The sequence below is a fragment of the Microtus pennsylvanicus genome, chromosome 10 (assembly GCF_037038515.1).
Source record: "Microtus pennsylvanicus isolate mMicPen1 chromosome 10, mMicPen1.hap1, whole genome shotgun sequence".
Classification (NCBI taxonomy): Eukaryota; Metazoa; Chordata; class Mammalia; order Rodentia; family Cricetidae; genus Microtus; species Microtus pennsylvanicus.
The window spans coordinates 35,174,487-35,192,150 of record NC_134588.1 but is presented as its reverse complement, the minus strand read 5'-3'; the positions used below and the strand labels follow the sequence as shown (position 1 = coordinate 35,192,150).

General features: G+C 36.5%; 1 protein-coding gene across 3 annotated transcripts in view; it reads left to right on the top strand.

Moving 5' to 3' along the window:
- The first annotated feature begins 2,791 nt into the window (after positions 1–2,791).
- LOC142858637 (complement factor H-like) overlaps positions 2,792–17,664 on the top strand; it is a 63,369-nt gene continuing 48,496 nt past the window's right edge. For 2 of the 3 annotated variants that reach the window (XM_075988157.1, XM_075988156.1), the window contains exon 1: positions 2,794–2,988. In XM_075988157.1, coding sequence (XP_075844272.1) covers positions 2,931–2,988 — 58 coding nt within the window. In that variant the 5' untranslated portion in view covers positions 2,794–2,930. Of the gene's footprint in view, positions 2,989–17,664 lie in introns of all 3 variants that reach the window. The other variant, XM_075988155.1, reaches the window with a different exon arrangement.

The following is a 17,664-nucleotide window of genomic DNA, read 5'->3' as shown; positions in this document are numbered from 1 at the left end:
GAGGGAGGGGGAGGGAGAAGGACCAGTGGGGGAGGGGAATGGGAGGAGAGGAGGAAGTATAAATTTTTGAATGGAAAAAATAAAAAAATACGAAAAAAGAATATCAGAGTAAAAAGATATTTTACATAGTTAAAAATCAGTGAGTAGTTAATAAAAGATTGGTATTTTAAAATAAATGAAACTTCTAACTGAGAAAAATATCTTAAGCAAAATCAAATTTTGGTCAGCAAAAAAAAAATGTTTGTAACTTAGATCACAGACAAAAGTCTAAACTTTTCAATTATATAAAGAGCTCCTAGAAATAAATAAGAAAAAATGAATCAAGAAAACCAGGTAAATATTGATGAAAAGAATACAAAAAATAATTAGTAGTGACTTAAAATGAATAACATTCTAATTTTAATAAGAAGTAAAGTCAAATTGCCCTGGGAAAACATTTTTCTCATATCAGATTAGTAAGAACTACTTACAACTGTGATGATTTATTATATTGATTACTACATGGGGAAATATTTTCATGTGCAGTTGATGCAGAGGAAATTAGCTCAATTTCAATGAATACCCTTGTCTAGTAGACAGCAAATACACACAGCCGTTGACCTTACAATTGAAGTCCTAGTAATTTATCCTACAGATAGACTAGAACATCTACAAAATATATTTACTAGGTTAGTTGTTGCAACTTTAAGATATTATAAACTTTGGGAGGCAGAGGCATGTGGATCTCTGTGAGTTCGAAGCCAGCCTGGTCTACAAGAGCTAGTTCCAGGACAGGAACCAAAAAGCTACAGAGAAACCCTGTCTCGAAAATCCAAAAAAAAAAAAAAAGATATTATAAACTAAACTTCCATCAGGTGAGAGTAGTTATACTATGATTTATGATTCATTTGGAAACTAGAATATAGGGCATCTATGAGTGGCTAGACAGGGAATGAAGTATGTTGAATGCTTAAAGAATGCATATTGCGTTTGTGTGTCTTTGTGATTGTGTCTGTTTGTATGTGTGTCTGACACTCCACTTGAAGCTTGTTTTCTTCTTGGCAAAACTGGCCTTTAAGCAAAAAACTGCCCATGCACTGACCACTGACAAAATGCACTGTGTCCGGACTGGACAAACCTGATTAAAAAAAAAAAAGACTGCCAAACTTTTCCAAGACAGAATAATATAATTTTGACAATTTTCCTGCCTCTAAAAATGGTAGCCAGTTTTCTCTGTCATTTTCTGTGCATTTTGAAAGCTGCTTGATTGCACTTGCTACCTTGCTGTCTACTCAAGTAATATCATCTCCCTTCTCAGGTCTTCAATGGTGTAAAAAAAAAAAAAAGACAGTCGTAGTTACTTTCTTATGACTTAATCAAGCCATTTATAATATGAGACTTAGACTCCTTAGGTTAAAATAATTATTAAAACATTTAACATGTCTTTCTTGCTTAGTACTGTCTATGCTAGTTCTAATTTTTATACTTGATATGTGTTCTTATTGTATATAGTTTTGTATTAGGTTTGGAACTCTCCAATTTAGACAAAAGGGGGAGGTAATGGGGAACCTCCTTCAGCCAATGGCCTTTAAGAGGCTGGTTGAGCATGGTTTGGGGTACTAAAAAGGTCTAGGCTCGCATGCCCGCCCTCTCTCTCCTCTCTTCTAGATGTTGGATTCAGTTCCTATTTCCTGTTCTTGCAGAGGACTATGATCTGTGAATCCCTCTTAAATAAAATACCTCTTATTATACTTTAAAAAAAGAGTTATCTATAAAAATGCATGAGCTAATTGGCCAAACAGTGTTGTAATTAATAAAGTTTCTGTATGATGATTTTTGGTATTGGTGGTTTTGAAACAAATCAGCAGTCTATGCCTACAAAATAGTATCTCTGCCTATGAGAAAGAGAGGCCCCTTTTCCTGCATGCAGCTTCCAGAGATTGCTTGGGTCTGGCTGCTTCTCCTGCAGGTCACTTGGGCCTGCCTGATGCTCTTGGACACTGTTCAGGCCTTACTTTCAAATTTTTAATTTGAATTTTTGAAAATTTCATACATGAATATGCTGAATTTGAATGACTTTTACAATTCTCTCCCTGCTTCCAACTCTTCCCATGTCTTTCTTGCCCCTCTCTAAATCTTGACCTCTTATTCTATAATCAACATCTTATATGAACTATATGTGTACACCAACAATCTAGTGGGTCTAATTAATGTTGCTACAATATGAGTGTTTAGGGATGACCATTTAGGTTTTGTAATATATATATAGTTAAAATTAGTTTGTCCAATATTCAAGTTGAATACTACATAAAACAAAAATTAACAATCAAGAGCCATGTTGTGCAAAGTGATGTCTCAAATAAATTTCTGATAAAGGACTCTAACTAAACAAAGGAGTAAATTGCTTCTCCCCCACTTACATACACTAAGTATAGACAAATAGAGTCCATATTTTTGGAGACAGCAACATTGATTGGAAACTGGGAAAGCACAGCAGTTAGAAATGAAGACAGAGGTTTCTTGACTGGTCCCTGGGTGATGGTCCTGAAAGCCCTTCCTAACTGAAGCTCCCCAAATGACTTTTAAAAGAGCCTTCACTGCTTTCTGTTATGTGGTTATGAAACCCAGAGGCGATCACCAGCCCCTGCTCCTCACATTCTGAGAAACCTGAACTTGTTTCCAAAGAAAACAAGCTGGCATTTACAATAATAATCAGCAGGTCACAGGCAGGGTGCAGCAAGGGCAGGGATCAAACACTCAAGCGGCTAAACTTGTAGTCTATGTTTTCAGTTTACTTTGCAGAAGTTGCTGGGGAGCAGATCATTTAGTGATCCTGATTTCCTAAGCTGACTTTCAACTTCACTTTGGGGCAAGTCTTTCCCTGCAGTAAGGACAGTTCTTAACAAAGACTGGTGCTGCTGTACTTCTCTGCTCCAAGAAAGATCCAAACCATGAGACTATCAGCAAGAATTATCTGGCTTATGTTATGGACTGTTTGTGTAGCACAAGGTAAGTTTTAAACAGATTGCCTTTCTCCATTCTGGCTGAGCCGCACTATAAAACATTTGCAGATAATAATTCTCATAGCAACCATTGAAATAAAGTCTACAAAATGTGAAGGAATTACTGGTCTGTTACTTAATGGCCTTTGGTGCTAAGTTTAAAGGTTGCAAGCAGTTCATTTGATTGCCATAATTGATGGTTCCTCCCAATGTAAAACACAAACAGTCCTTGAAAAATGTTTTTGCAAGTCATAGTTCGGTATAGTCATTTAGCTTGTAGTCATCATGAAATACAAACCCCTTTTTTGTATGAATGTCCCTGAAATACTTCATGTAAAACAAGTGAGAAATATGTAAATATCTGTACTTAGTGAAAACTTTTTACAAATTTTTTAGGGAGTGAATTCATTTTAGGCATAATTCTTTTTATGGCATTTCTTGATCATGGTTTGCTTTTTTTCTGCTTTGTGTTATCTTTTAAAAATTATTTTTTATTGTTTTATTGAGCTGTATATTTTTCTCTGCTCCCCTCCCTGTCTGTCCCCTTCAACCCTCTCCCAAGGTCTCCAATGCTTCCAATTTACTCAGGAGATCTTGTCTTTTTCTACTTCCTATGTAGATTATCCATGTATGTCTCTCTTAGGGTCTTCTTTGTTATTTAACTTCTTGTGAATTGTAGGCTGTTTTTTTTGGTTTTTTTTATTTTTTTTGCTTTATGTCTAAAAGTCATTTATGAGGGACTACATAAGATATTTGTTTTTCTGGGTCTTGGTTGCCTCACTCAATATGATGTTTTCTAGATCCATCCATTTACCTGCAACTTTCAAGATGACCCATCACTTACAACTGAGATTGCCATGACTTTAAAGTTTGGTACATGAGAACGGCATGTATGAAACTAAAGTGGTTATAAAATTTGACACATAATCTTTATATGTCATTTGTAAGATCTTACGTATTTGGTTTCTGTTTTCCCATGAGTGTGTATGGAACATATACACGTGTGAAATCCTTTTGTGGCCTGTATAATGTGAGTGTCAGAGCTCTTCCCCCATGTCAAAAAGAGAAGTTCCAACTCTATCATTGAGTTAAATTCCATCAAAATAATTTGCTGTATTCAATAAAGGGGTTCACTTTTCTAGTACATAGTGATGCGACAAGCATTCAATTGACTTATTTTTGTTGTTCTGGATTTTTAAAAATAGGGTGTTCTAATGTAAGACACCAACTCAAAAAGCCTGTTTGCAACTGCTTTAAGCATATGCCCTAGGTGGATGACTCTCAGCAGTGGAAAAGTACAAAACTTGCAAAACAGCCCTGACTGCCAAAACTTGCACCCTGACCATGGTACCCTGCACAACCAGCCTGCCAAGAAACACCTAGCGCCCATGATAGGGCTTGGGGACTTTCCAGGACAGGGTTTGGGGTTTTTATGGCATTTCTGGGAAATAGAAGGAACAAATAGCTATGGCCTAAAACGGACCCAAAATGCTAAATGTTGTATCCAATTGTTTTGTACCTTATATCCATTATTTTAATGTTGTGGATTTTACCTATAAAAACTTGCTGGAATTGCTGTTCGGGGATTGGTCTGCCTCTTTGGAGACTAGAGACATCTGGTCACGTGATCCTTAATAAACCCTCTTGCTTCTTGTATCTGCTGGACTGGTTAATTGGGCGGGGGACTTCTCTCTCTTTGGCCTGCACGCAGTGGGTGAGGGTCTTTCACTAACACTCTGCTTTGTCCATAAACTCACTGTAATCCTGTGTCAGCCCTCTGTGTGCTGAGGTTACAGGTCCTAGTAACTGCCATACTTGACTTAGCACTTGTTATATCAAGTGAATAACGCAATGTTAATCATTTTTCCAGATGTTTCACTTAGCCAAAACTTTGCAGTTTGAGCCTTTGCTGTGGCCTCTACTCACTGAAGAATATTAACAATCAAGCTCTAACTGGACACGTACCTCTCTAGACAAGAAAGACAGATATGGTTTCTCAGTTATATCTTTTAATCAAGTTCCATAAATTTGTTGAATAGTGTTTAATATTTTTGAATGAACTTTTCAATTATATTTTGTAATATTATTTCTTGAATTTTAGCTTATAAGTCTTATATTCAGATACCTTTTAGACTAAAGCATTCATTTTCATATAAATGAAAATATAAGTATTATTAAAATGAGATATGATTATATTGGCTAAGATTTCTAAAGCAGTGTTGATATTATTAACTATAACTCAACCTTTTTCCTTGTCATAAGTCAATGCTTTTACTTTAATGGTCTATGTTCGTACAGAGATATTTTTGAAGGTATATATTATAAACAAATATCAATTTTATTTTTAACTAATTCTTAAATCTTAAGAAATTATAGAAATTAAATCAAGCTGTTTATATAAACACTAAGTGGAATTTAAATATTAAAAGGAAGTACCCTCCAATTTACATGAAAAAATTAATGTTAATGATTTAAAATCCTCATACCATGGATTCCAGCTGATTTTCTTGTTATTGTTGGATATGATTTTTCATCATTATGTATTGAAATGTGGTGCTCGTTCTTACTTGTGAGTTGGGCTGCACTGTCCACATTACTGTTCCAAGGGCTTTACAGTAAGAGATGAAGAAGGAGTTTAATATTAAAAGCATTATGTAGAGTAACCTTATGATATTCACAAATTCACACAATGAAGAGACAGATGTGAGAAGTTTCATGGACATTCAGTGGACAGAGAGCTCCCTCTTCATTCTTAGCTTGGCTAGTAGCCTGGGTCTGTCTGAAAAGTAAACAATTTCAACAGTCTGTCAACTTAACAGGAATTCCCCCATGCAACAGAACTTGAATCAATTAAAATTGTTACATATATGCTTCAATAGTTTCGATTGTTTCTTTTTCCAACATCAGACACTGGCTAACTGGGCTGATTAAAAAATGATTGTGAAATGCTACCCTAATGCTTTCCTAAGCCTGGAAGAAGAGGCAAGCATTTCATAAATCACTTCTGCTTTGATAAATATCAACATTCTTCCAAAACCAAGGTTAACTGGACCAGCAGGAAGGCTGAACTGGTTAATGAACTTTCTTGCAACAGAATCTGACTACTTGAGTTAAATCCATGGAACCTACAAGGTGAAAGAAAGAAAAACACCTTCTGCAGGCCATGTTCCAGTTTCCATAGGCAAGCATGGCTACAGGATATCACACCTGCCCATATTAAAAACAAAAAAGAAAAGTACAACTTTAACAAAAATTTTAAAAGGGAAGAACTATGAACCTAGCTTTGTTTTTGTCCTCGCTTTTCCATATGTCAAGGCTGCCTAATATATTTTTAGTGTAGGACCTGCCTGTGTTTACCCTCCTAGCTGCTGGGAACTTTAAATGCTGATTCTTGCAAAATCACATGCTGTTCAGATTGGGTAAGATTTACAGGACAACCTGTAACATAAGAGTTCCTTAATTAAGCTGTGTAATTTCAGTTCTGGAGAATGGATTATACCCAAGTTTTCCAAGCACACATTTTACCCTCACAATTGGATATTGTGTGAAACTGTCCACAGCCCAGAATTACTGAAACAAACCAATTAAATTTGTGCAGAATCACAACCAAATAACCACTGCAGACTTCCAGGGGAGATAAGTGTTCTTTGATCCTGGAGGTCTAAAGAACAAACACGTTCTTTTAGGCTTCAAGATTTTAATCATAGAATGGAGAATTCATTTAATTCTATATTATCTTATTTTAAGTGTAAAATGTTTTCAAGCTTAATTTGACTTTGATTTAGAAAATTTGATCTTGCATATATTAATTATGAATTAATAATAGGTACCCTTTAGAGATTAGAAGGAAAAGTTATTTATGCTTTTATTTTAAATGCTATGATAAATGGCAAAATGTTAACTGTGAGGTAAACTATTTTTTTTCCTTAAGAAAGAGAATTTATATGGAAAGTGCTCATACTTTTTCTTTCATTCTATGTTCACAGTAGAGTTTGCCCCATCTTTTTTTTTTCTATTTTCGAGACAGAGTTTCTCTGTGTAACTTTGGCACCTGTCCTGGATATAGCTTTATATACCAGGTTGGCCTCAAATTTACAGAGACACACCTGCCTCTGTTTCCTCAGTGCTGGGATTAAAGATGAGGACTGGTTACAATAATATACTCAAGAAATTGGTCATAAAAAAAAACAAAAACAGATAATCTAATTTAAAAATGGGGTAGACCTAAACAGAGAACTCCTCAGCAAAGGAATCTAAAATTTCTGAAAGATTATTGATAAAATGCTCAACATCCTTAGCCATCAGATGAATGGAAATCAAAACAACTTTGTGATTCCATCTTACACCTGTAAGAATGACCAAGTTCAAAAACACTGATGGGAACTTATGTTAGAGAAGATGTGGGGTAAAGGGAACACTCCTGTATTTATATTGGTAGTGAAAGCTGGTACAGCCCCTATGGATATCAGTATGGCTATTTTTCATAAAATTAGGAAACAATCTTCTCTAAGACCCAGTAATACCACTTTTGGGTATATACCCAAATGCTGCTTAATCATACCACAAGTAGATGTGCTCAACTATGTTCATAGTAGCATTTTTAGTTATAGCCAGAACCTGGAAACAACCTAAATGCTCCTTGACCAAAGAATGGATAAGGAAAATGTACATTTACACAATGGAGTACTCCACAGAAGAAAAAAATTGTGACATCTTAAAAACCAAAAGCAAATGGATGGATCCATAAAACATCATATTGAGTAAGGTAACCCAGACCTAGAAAAACAAATATCATATGTACTCACTCATAAGTGGCTTTTGACATAAAGCAAAGAAAACAAGCCTAGAATTCACAGTCCTGGAGAACCTAGACAACAACCTGGACCCTGAGAAAGACATACATCTAAATTTTGAATTTACATGGAAAGTAGACAAAGACAAGATCTCCTGAGTAAATTAGGAGTGTGGGCATCATGGGAGAGGGTAGAAGGAAAAGGGAGAGGAAGAAAGGGGATCAGAGAAAAATGTATAGCTCAATAAAATAAATTTTAAAAAGGTGTGTGCCACCACCATCATAGTAACTGAAAACCACAAAACCCATTCTTCCAGTCTTCACTTTTACTGTTTGAGATAGAGTTTTATCTTATGACCCAAGCTGGCCTTGCACTCCTCGTCCTCCAGTCTTAGCTTCCGAATTACTAGAATTCAACATCTAGAAAAACCTGCTCAGGTTTTTTATCACCATTTCTCAACTAAATTCACAGGAATAGCTGGTCCTTCTTTAGAAGAATGGGTAAAAATTCTTTTAAATTCCAGATTGTCAAAACCTTTTAAAGAAGCCATCAATAATTTTCTCTCCCAAGTGGAAAAGAAAAAAATCTTTCATTAAAAGAGAAATGACCAGTCCTTAAAACATGTAATAGAGTAACATTATACAAACTGAACAAGTTATATTTAGAAAAATATATGAATATCATATATGCAGGTAATAACAATGATGAAAATAAGAGTCCATTAATTTGAAAGCGAGCAAGGAGGTTTATATGGGAGGTTTGGGAGTGACAAGAGGAATGGGAAAATGTAATGATATTATAGTTAAAAGAGATAATAGTAAAAAAAATAGGAATTTCCATAGAAATTAGAAAATAATGTGGATTTACATAGTAAAAAGATGTGTCTGCAATGGTTTAGGTTACTCATGAAACCAATCTTGGCATCTTGCCTTTATGTTCCTATCAAGGGTTTGTAAACTTGATAAGTCATAGCATAAGCCAGGACTTACATGTATGCACCTTTTAAACATTTCCTTTATTTTAAATTATACTGAATAATTAGAATTACTGCTGCAGTCTAAACTGTGAGTATCATAATAGTTTCAAAGTGGGAAGACATATTAAAAACGCTGAATTCACCCATCCTTCAAATTTGTTTGACTTTCTTCTTTGGGGCAAAGGGGAAAGAATTCACAACTACAAAGGAAGCACCTGTTGCAAATTAAATAATCCTCTTCCACTTGCAAAGCTATAGCTTTACAATTAAGCAAACAGAGCCTCCCTGTGCTGAATCTGAGAACTGTAAGGAAAGGGAAGTAATCCTTTCATCACAAGCCATGGAAGGAAGGAGACTCTGACATTTCCCTAGGGAAAGTAGGGAAATGTATAACTCGATTAAAAACAGTAAAGTATATAAAAATAAAAAAAAATCAGGAAAGTAGAAGAGAAGACAGCATAGACATTCTTTTTTGAGCCTTGAATTTAGATTTTTCATAAGAAAAAGCTACAGAGACAAGGTCAGGAAAACATGTGCCCTGTGTACTAAGGTCCCCGCACAGTCTAGACATTTACACAACTTCTCCATGGTCATCATCACAGTCCCAGGGGCTAGAGGTCCAGTTATGCAGACATTTGCTTCTTCACAATCAACCCTAAGAGAGTATGTGAGTGTTGTAGATCTTTATGTAAGCTAGAAAAATGGGCAATACTAGTTAATTATCCAAATTAGGTTTTAATTTCAGTAGGATAAATAACCCTTACCCACAAGACCCATGTTTTCAAGAACTGTGTTGCATTTCCTTAACTGGTGCTTTTGGCATTGCTCTGTGTCCCATTTCTCTTCTGTGTTTTCTCTTCTGCAACTCTGAAAATACCTGACATGTTTATAGTATCACAAACCCAACCAACCTGTAATTTACGTGAAAGAGACAACAGTTAAATTTAGTGATATTCTGTGTAACTTATTCTGTGTAAAATTTCACTGATAGAGGATGAGACTGGGCAGTGGTAAGCAACCAAGTTTTTCTGAGACAGGAAGCATTTCAGTGTGAAATGCTGTGGAAGTTGTCAAAGACTGGAGAAACTGCTCACAGGCAGGGAGTAGGGTGGATTGTGATGGAAAACCTTGCTTATTTTTAGCACAGCCATATTCTAGAAATGCTCGTGCCCTTTACCTGAATATAATTTTAAACTGCACCTCTTAAGTATTGTGATCTAGAGTTATTCTGAGGTAGAAATTGCCACATAGCAAATAGTCTTCATTTTGGACTTAGATTGCTCAATTTTGAAATCTCCCCACCCTCCAGGTTAATCCATTTTTGTTTGCTGTCTCTAATTGTCAATAAGTTGTTACCACTTTCCTCTACACACACACACACACACACACACACATGCACGCACACACGCACCACACCTACCTTTCGTTATATGAGGAGATGCTGGCAACCAAGTCGTGTATGCTCAGTTGACTGATGCGTGGCTCACCCAGTTCTTCAGTTCTTCTCAGAACTTAGCACATGAAAAATACACAAGGTAACTGGGAGAAAACTGTTACATTTTGGTTAAAATGAATTAAAAAAAAACAATTTCAGAGAAAGTCAAGTAACCAGAGGGAGAAAAAAGGAAATTTCTACCTGGAAATAATAAAAAAGAGCACAAGAATTTGACAGAGCACTTTTGTTTTGACATATTAACTTAGAAAGCTTAGTTTCTCACAAACAGTGCTAACTGGGAATACAATAGACAGAGGATGATTGTAGAAACACCCCTTCAAAGATTCCTAAGAACTTTTTATACTTTGCCCTAAATGCAAGAGGTTTCTGACTGAAACACTGCAACATAGACTCACACTTGGTGCTGCAGCAAGGGCAGCCTGAATGCCTAGACTGGCTGGGAGTGCTGGGATTGAGACACAGAAGCTTCTTTTCAGGTGGAAGAACAGCAACCTTTATTTTGCCCCAGCTAAAGCCTTTTATATTAGGAAGCTTCTGCAGGAAAATCACTGGCCACAAGGAAGTTCCCCTGTCTGTCAGGGGGAATGAGGGCAGCTAGATCACAACAACTTGGGAGATGAATAGATGAACAGTATGGTTGTGGAGAGTTGTCAATGCAGACAACAGGCCTTCAAATTCACCAGATAATGGTTTCCTTGTCTTTTATTTTTCCTCCCAGTTTTGAAAAACTGTAAGAAAAGCCAGGTGGGGTGGAGCATGCCTTAAATCCCAGTACTAGGAAGGCAGAAGCAGATAGACCTCTGTGAGTTCAAGGCCAGCTTGGCTTCAAAGTGACTTGCAGGACATCCAGGACTACACAGAAAATCACTGTCTCATGGTATGGGATGGGAGGTGATAATAAAATCTAACCCTTTGTATACTAATTTAAAAGTAAAATTAAAAATAAAAATTAGAATGGGTCAGGAGGGAGAGAGGATGAAACATGTGGGCTGACTTGTTGAGGTTTCTGTCCTGCCCGGTACCCCACAGCTGGCAAGCCCCAAAGAAAATCACACAGAGGTGTCCATTAGTTACAAAACTGATTGGCCCATTAGCTCAGGCTTCTTATTAGCTCTTGTAGTGTATATTAACCCATTATCCTTATCTATGTTAGCCACATGGCTCAGTACCTTTTTCAGCAGGGTAGATCACATCTTGCTTCTTCAGTGATCTGGGCAGGAATGCAAGGAATGGGCTTCCTCCTTCCCAGAATTCTCCTGTTCTCATCGCCCTACCTCTACTTCCTGCCTGACTGACTTGCCTATACTTCCTGCTTGGCCAATCAGCATTTATTTAAAACATGATTGACAGATTATAGACAATTCTCCAGCACCAATGACCTTTGCTAGATATATTTTTGCTGCTTTAGTTTTATGTTGTTTATCTGAAACAGAGTCATACCAAACAGCACAAGCTGGTCTCAAATAACAATCTCCCTTCTCAAATATGCTAAAAGGCATGGAGCCTCATGTAGGCAGATTTTGAAAGCTGCATAGAAAGTTAGTCAGATGATGGCAAAAGAAGGTTAATGGTTTGGGAAAATATAAGTTATACAGAAAGAAATAAAGTGCTTCTGTAAAACGGGAACTCACCTCTACAGATCCAAGTAAATTCTCCTTTAGAAGTAAGGTTTTATAAAGCATGGTCATTAAAAACTCAGAGACAGATATTGGGGTTTAACCTGAAGACCAGAAAAGCAAAGCAGCCACCACTGGCTGTTACCTAGACCTCAATCTGATATGGTGATCCTGCCTCCAGGAATCTCAGAATGACACTGACACTGAGAGCTGTCTCCTCCCATTTTATAATCATCTCTAATTCTGGGATTAAGGACGTGTACCATTACTGCCTGGTTGGTTTCTATGGCAAACTAATATGGCTACTGGGATTAAAGTTGTGTGTCATTGCTGCCTGGTCTGTAAGGCTGGCCAGGGTGGCTGTTTTAATTTTCTGATCCTCAGGTAAGCTTTATTATTAAAATGCAAATGAAATACCACTACAGTGTGGAAAGGAGTTGCTTCCCTTTTGTTTTCATCCTTATCCTCTGGATCCTACTGATAACGCTCTGAATTTTTGCTATCTAATTGCCTATATTTATTTGCTCCATCCTGCAGCTAAGCTACTTTTTGAGGAAGTCTTTCAAGCCTAAGGAAAACCATTCAGTATAAACTAACGGTCTATTTTAAAAAGACAACAACGTGCTTGAAATCGTACTTGGTGTTTGGAGACTGCAGTCCAGGCAGTGCCCATTTCAGATGTGTTGAATGAATGCATTTCATGCTGCCTCCTCACAATGACACAATTGCCAGCTTCTCCTGACAATTTCCTTGAGGTTTCGGCATGTACCCTTGATGATCTAATGATCTATGCTTTCCTCAAGGTTAGCATCTTTACAAATAAGCTATGTAATTATCCCTTTATATTTTAGAAATACAAATTTATATTTTCAAATTTTTAAGTATCATTTGAACCTAAATTTTTATAGTTTGTTTTCTAAAGTATTTTATTGCAACTAATATTTATTTGTTCAAAATATAACAAACTCTATATCCTTCCACTATTCATAAATTACTCCGAATATTTTTAATTAAGAAAATCTCCTTGACTCACCATATAGTCATAAAATTAATATATGTTTATATCAATAAGAAGGCAGAAGGGAAATGTAATGAAAATACCTATTTTGATATTTCTATTTATTTGTTTTAGTTCTCTAAGGAACTTGTAGCTTTCCATTATATCATAGTCTACCATCTATTAATAGATAATATTTTAAAAGTGATACCATCTATTCTTTTTCTAAAATTTTAAGAAGCTATAGTAAATGAACAAAGAGGTTTCCTTTGACTTTAATCTACCAAAAGTGTGGGTACAAGAGATACGTCTTACAAAATAAGACAATTCATTATTACGTGTTTCATTTCTGCAAGAATTTTTCAAACAATCATTAAGAGACATATTGCCATTGGAAACAGGGAATTGTACCTTGTTTGTGTGTGCACACTACCTCTTTAAAATTTGAATATGAAAAACTGGTGAATCATAATTAATAAATATCAGATATTTGCTTTTAACTTTCAAAATTACACAATTATCTCCCTCAAGATAAAGTAAAAAATGGTCCTGTTTTCAGATAATGAAACCTATACACAGGGATATTTCAAATTCAGACAAGTATGGAGAAAATCAGCACAGGCAGTTTTCAAAAACACCATAAATTGTCAATTACATTACTGCAAACACATAGGATCAGACTTTATTTAGACTGACCTGAATAATGATGTGGGAAAGTCATTTGTCAATGTGTTGTTTCATTGGTTAATCAATAAAGAAAACTGCTTGGTCTGATAGGTCAGAAAATTAGGTAGGTGGAGTAGACAGAATAGAATGCTGGGAAGAAGGGAAGTGAGCCAGATACCATGCCTCTCTTCTCTGGTCAGACGTGATGAAGCTCCAGCCCAAGATGGACGCAGGTCAGACATGCTGAATCTTTCCCAGTAAGACACCACCTCATGGTGCTACACAGATTTCTAAATATGGGTTAAGCAAGATAGGAGAGTTAGCCAAGAAGAGGCTAGATATAATGGGCCAGGCAGTCTTTAAATGAATAGAGTTTGTGTGTTGTTATTTTGGGGCATAAGCTAGCCAGGAGGCTGGGAGCTGGGTGGCGGGAAGCATCCCGCAGCTCCTTGTACACTGAATAAAAATGTAGGCACAAAAAAAGTGAGTCCACTCCTTCACTGGTGGTTGAATACAGAAGGTGTGTCCCTTTTCGGGGGTTTTAAGATGAATTATCCCCCTGAAAGTGTTTTTATCCTTTTGAAAGCATTGCTATGCTCCCTGTTTAATACACACCTGCTGTATTTTGCTAACAATTTCCCATCTATTTCAAGAAAATTTTTTGCATATTTTGTTGACAGATTGACTACATGATAAAAAATAACTTGTTACAGTCTATTTAGAACTCTGAGAATATTTTTCAGTGGAACTTGAGAAATCCTGTTGTCTATCACCATCATAAGACACGACTAACTCTCATTATAGAAATATGGTAAATTGTTAACGATTTTATCTATAACACGAGTTACTGGTACATGTTGTTTTGAGAATCTAAACAAGGGCAGACAACATGTTCATTTGAAGGGAGAAGGTCTCAGCAGCACCTGAAAACAGAGGGAATCTTCATTTTCAGTTTCAGAGAGCTCACATTTTGAAGCACCAGGTTTTTGCTGCAGTGCTGGTGGGGTATTAGCACCATCTAGTGTACAAAAACTTAGTTGCTGAAATGATGAAAAAATGGAATGTAATTGATTACACAAGTTCACTAAGACAAGTGTTCTAAATATTAGAAAAATACTCAAGGGAAATATGTGTTCCTGACAAGCTAAGCAAGCTCTTTATTATTCTGTAAGCTATAGTGTTTTTTTTTAATTTTTATCACATGTGGTAAAATGGCATCTTAAAGATACAAGTTGTAGGTGGGACTTACCTCAGGTTGTTGTCTTTAAAAGGTAAAGTTTAGAATAGAGTGGTGGATTGTTACAAAATTAAGAAGTAAAATAAATCTAGCAATTAAAGTAATAATTTTACAGATATAATAAATAAAAATCCCAGGAATCTGACATTTAGGAACCAAGATTCTGGGTTTTACAAACACATTAATTTAAACATCAGGGTATTTATTGTAAAATTAAGTAGCAGGCATCATTAAAAACAATTCTTTTCCATAGCACTAATATTCCATAGCCATAATTTCAGCCCAATAGGAAGGAAAAAGTCTCAAGAACGTGTACAATAGTCAGAGACTCACTTGTCACAGTCAAGAGTCCCATAGAAATGTAAAGCTAATAGTTATAATACATACACAGAGGACCTGCTGTAGCTCTGCACAGTCCCTGTGCTTGCTGCTTCAGTGTCTGTGAGTTCACATGAGCCTTGATTGATTAATAATATACAGGGTCTTGTTCTCCTGGTGTCCTCCATTGCCTCTGTGTATATTCTTTCATCGTCTTCTTCTATGTGATTCTCTCGGCTTTGTGGGAGAGGATTTGATGGAGAGCTCAATTTAGACTCTCCCCTAATATCTGACTGTGAGTCTCTGCCTTTGTTCCCATCTGCTGACAGAGATGGGATGATGACTGGATAAAATACTGGTCTACAAGTATAGCAGAATACCTTCTTCCTTCCTTCCTTCCTTCTTTCCTTCCTTCCTTCCTTTCTTCCTCCCTCCCTCTCTCCCCCTCTCACTTCCTCACTTCCTACCTCCCTCCCTCTACCTCCCTTCTTCCTTTCCGTCCTTCCTGGTGTGGGAGAATTGCCTGTAATCTGTCAATCATGTTTTAAATAAACGCTGACTGACCAGGCAGAAAGTATAGGTGGGAAAACCAGACAGGAAGTAGAAATGATGTAATGAGAACAGGAGAATTCTGGGAAGGAGGAAGCTGATTCATCCCACTCCTGTCCAGACCACCGAAGCAGCAGGATGTGATCTGCAATCACTGAAAAAGTTACTGAGCCACATGGCTAACATAGATCAGAAAAATGGGTTAATCAAGATGTGAGAGTTAGCCAGTGAGAGGAAAGAGCTAATAAGCCAATCAGCTTTATAACTTATAGAGATCTCTGTGTTATTTCTTTGGGGCTTGCAGGCTGTGGGGTATCGGGCAGGACAGAAACCCCAACAAGAAGGCCTGGCTCTTCATGTTACACTTTCCTATCTGTCTGTCGTATTTATTTACCAGTAGTGTTTGGTTTTACCTTAGGTGGTCTGTGGTCTATCTAATCTCTAGTTCTTGGTTACTCAAGAAGTGTTTGGTATTTATTCTTTCTTATAGAGGGGGTCTTAGATCAAATAAGACATTGGTTGGCTATGACCATAAGTTCTGTGCTAGTACTTCCCCAGAGCATTAAGCAGGCAGGATAGATTGTAGATGAGAGGATTTTGGACTCAGGTAGTATTTATATTTTGTTAGCCTGCAGAGGACCTTCCAGCACCCAAAGCACTAAAATCTAGAGGTGAACACTCCATGTAGACACCAGCTCAACTTCTCCATGTTCAGTGAGTTTGTAGGTGTCATCCTGACATGGAGGCCCACTCTCAATGTGCAAAGAAGAATCCATTATTTTTAGCAAAAGCCTAGAATTTTGGAGATTTCCATGGAACCATCTTGATGAACAACTCAATTTGATGCAATCCAGTCCCGCTACTGGAAGCGTGTTTAATGACAAGAGAAAGCCCAGTTGAGACTATGTATGTCCCCATTATAGGGAGACCTTATTAGGATCCCCTTCACATGCTTTATCCCTCAACTGTCTCTCCCCAAATTCTCTCCCTCTCTCTTAGCTCCCTTCCCCATTCACACTGTGTGTGTGTGTGTGTGCATATTTTAATCTTCAAAATTTAGGTGTCCATAGGTTTGTTGTTTTATGGCTGAGTCTTTGTGTCTATTTTTGTGCCAGTCCCATGTGGTTTTTATTACTATTGCCTGCAGTACAACTTGAAATCATTGAAATCAGGAATGGTGATATCTCCAGCAGTTCTTTTATTGTTCAAGATTGTTTTAGCTCTCCTGTTTTTTGTTCTTGCATCTGAAGTTTGAGACTGTAATTTCAAGGTCTATAAAGAATTGTGTTGTAATTTTAATGGGTGTTGTATTGAATCTGTGTCTTGCTTTGGTAGGGTGTCCATTTTTACAAGGTTAATCCTACCAATCCATGAATATGGGATATTTTTCCATGTTCTGATATCTTCTTCAGTTTCTTTCTTGAAAAACTTTAACTTTTTTATCACACAGATTTTTTTCCTATGTGCTGGGTTAGTATAAAATCCAACATATTTTATTTTATTAGAGGTTATTGTAAAGGATGCTGTTTCCATTATTTCTTCCTCAAGCTAGTTTTCATTTTTATTTAGGGGGGGACTACAAATGTTTTAGATTTTATCCTGCATCCAATCACCTTGCTGGAAGTGTTTATTAGCTGTAGGAGTTCCCTGGTGGAATTCTGGGGACTTTTTATTTTTACTATCATATCATCCTCAAATAAAGATATTTTTAATTTTCCTTACAAATTTATGTCCCCTTGATCTCCTTCATTTGTCTTATTGTTTTAGCTATACTTTTAAGTAATATATAGAATAGCTTTAAAGAGATTGTACAACCTTGTTTGTTCCTGATTTCAGTGGAATTATTTGAGTTTCTCTCCATTTAATTTTATTTTGGCTATAGTCTTCAGCATATTTTCTTTATAGTGTTTATATGTGTCCCATTTGGCTATAGTCTTGCACCATATTTCCTTTATAGTATTTATATATTGTCCTTTTATCATGAAGGGGTGCGTTATTTTGTCAAGGTTTTTGTTGGCACCTAATGAGATGATCATGTAAGTTATTTTTTTCTTTCAGTTTATTTATATGATGGG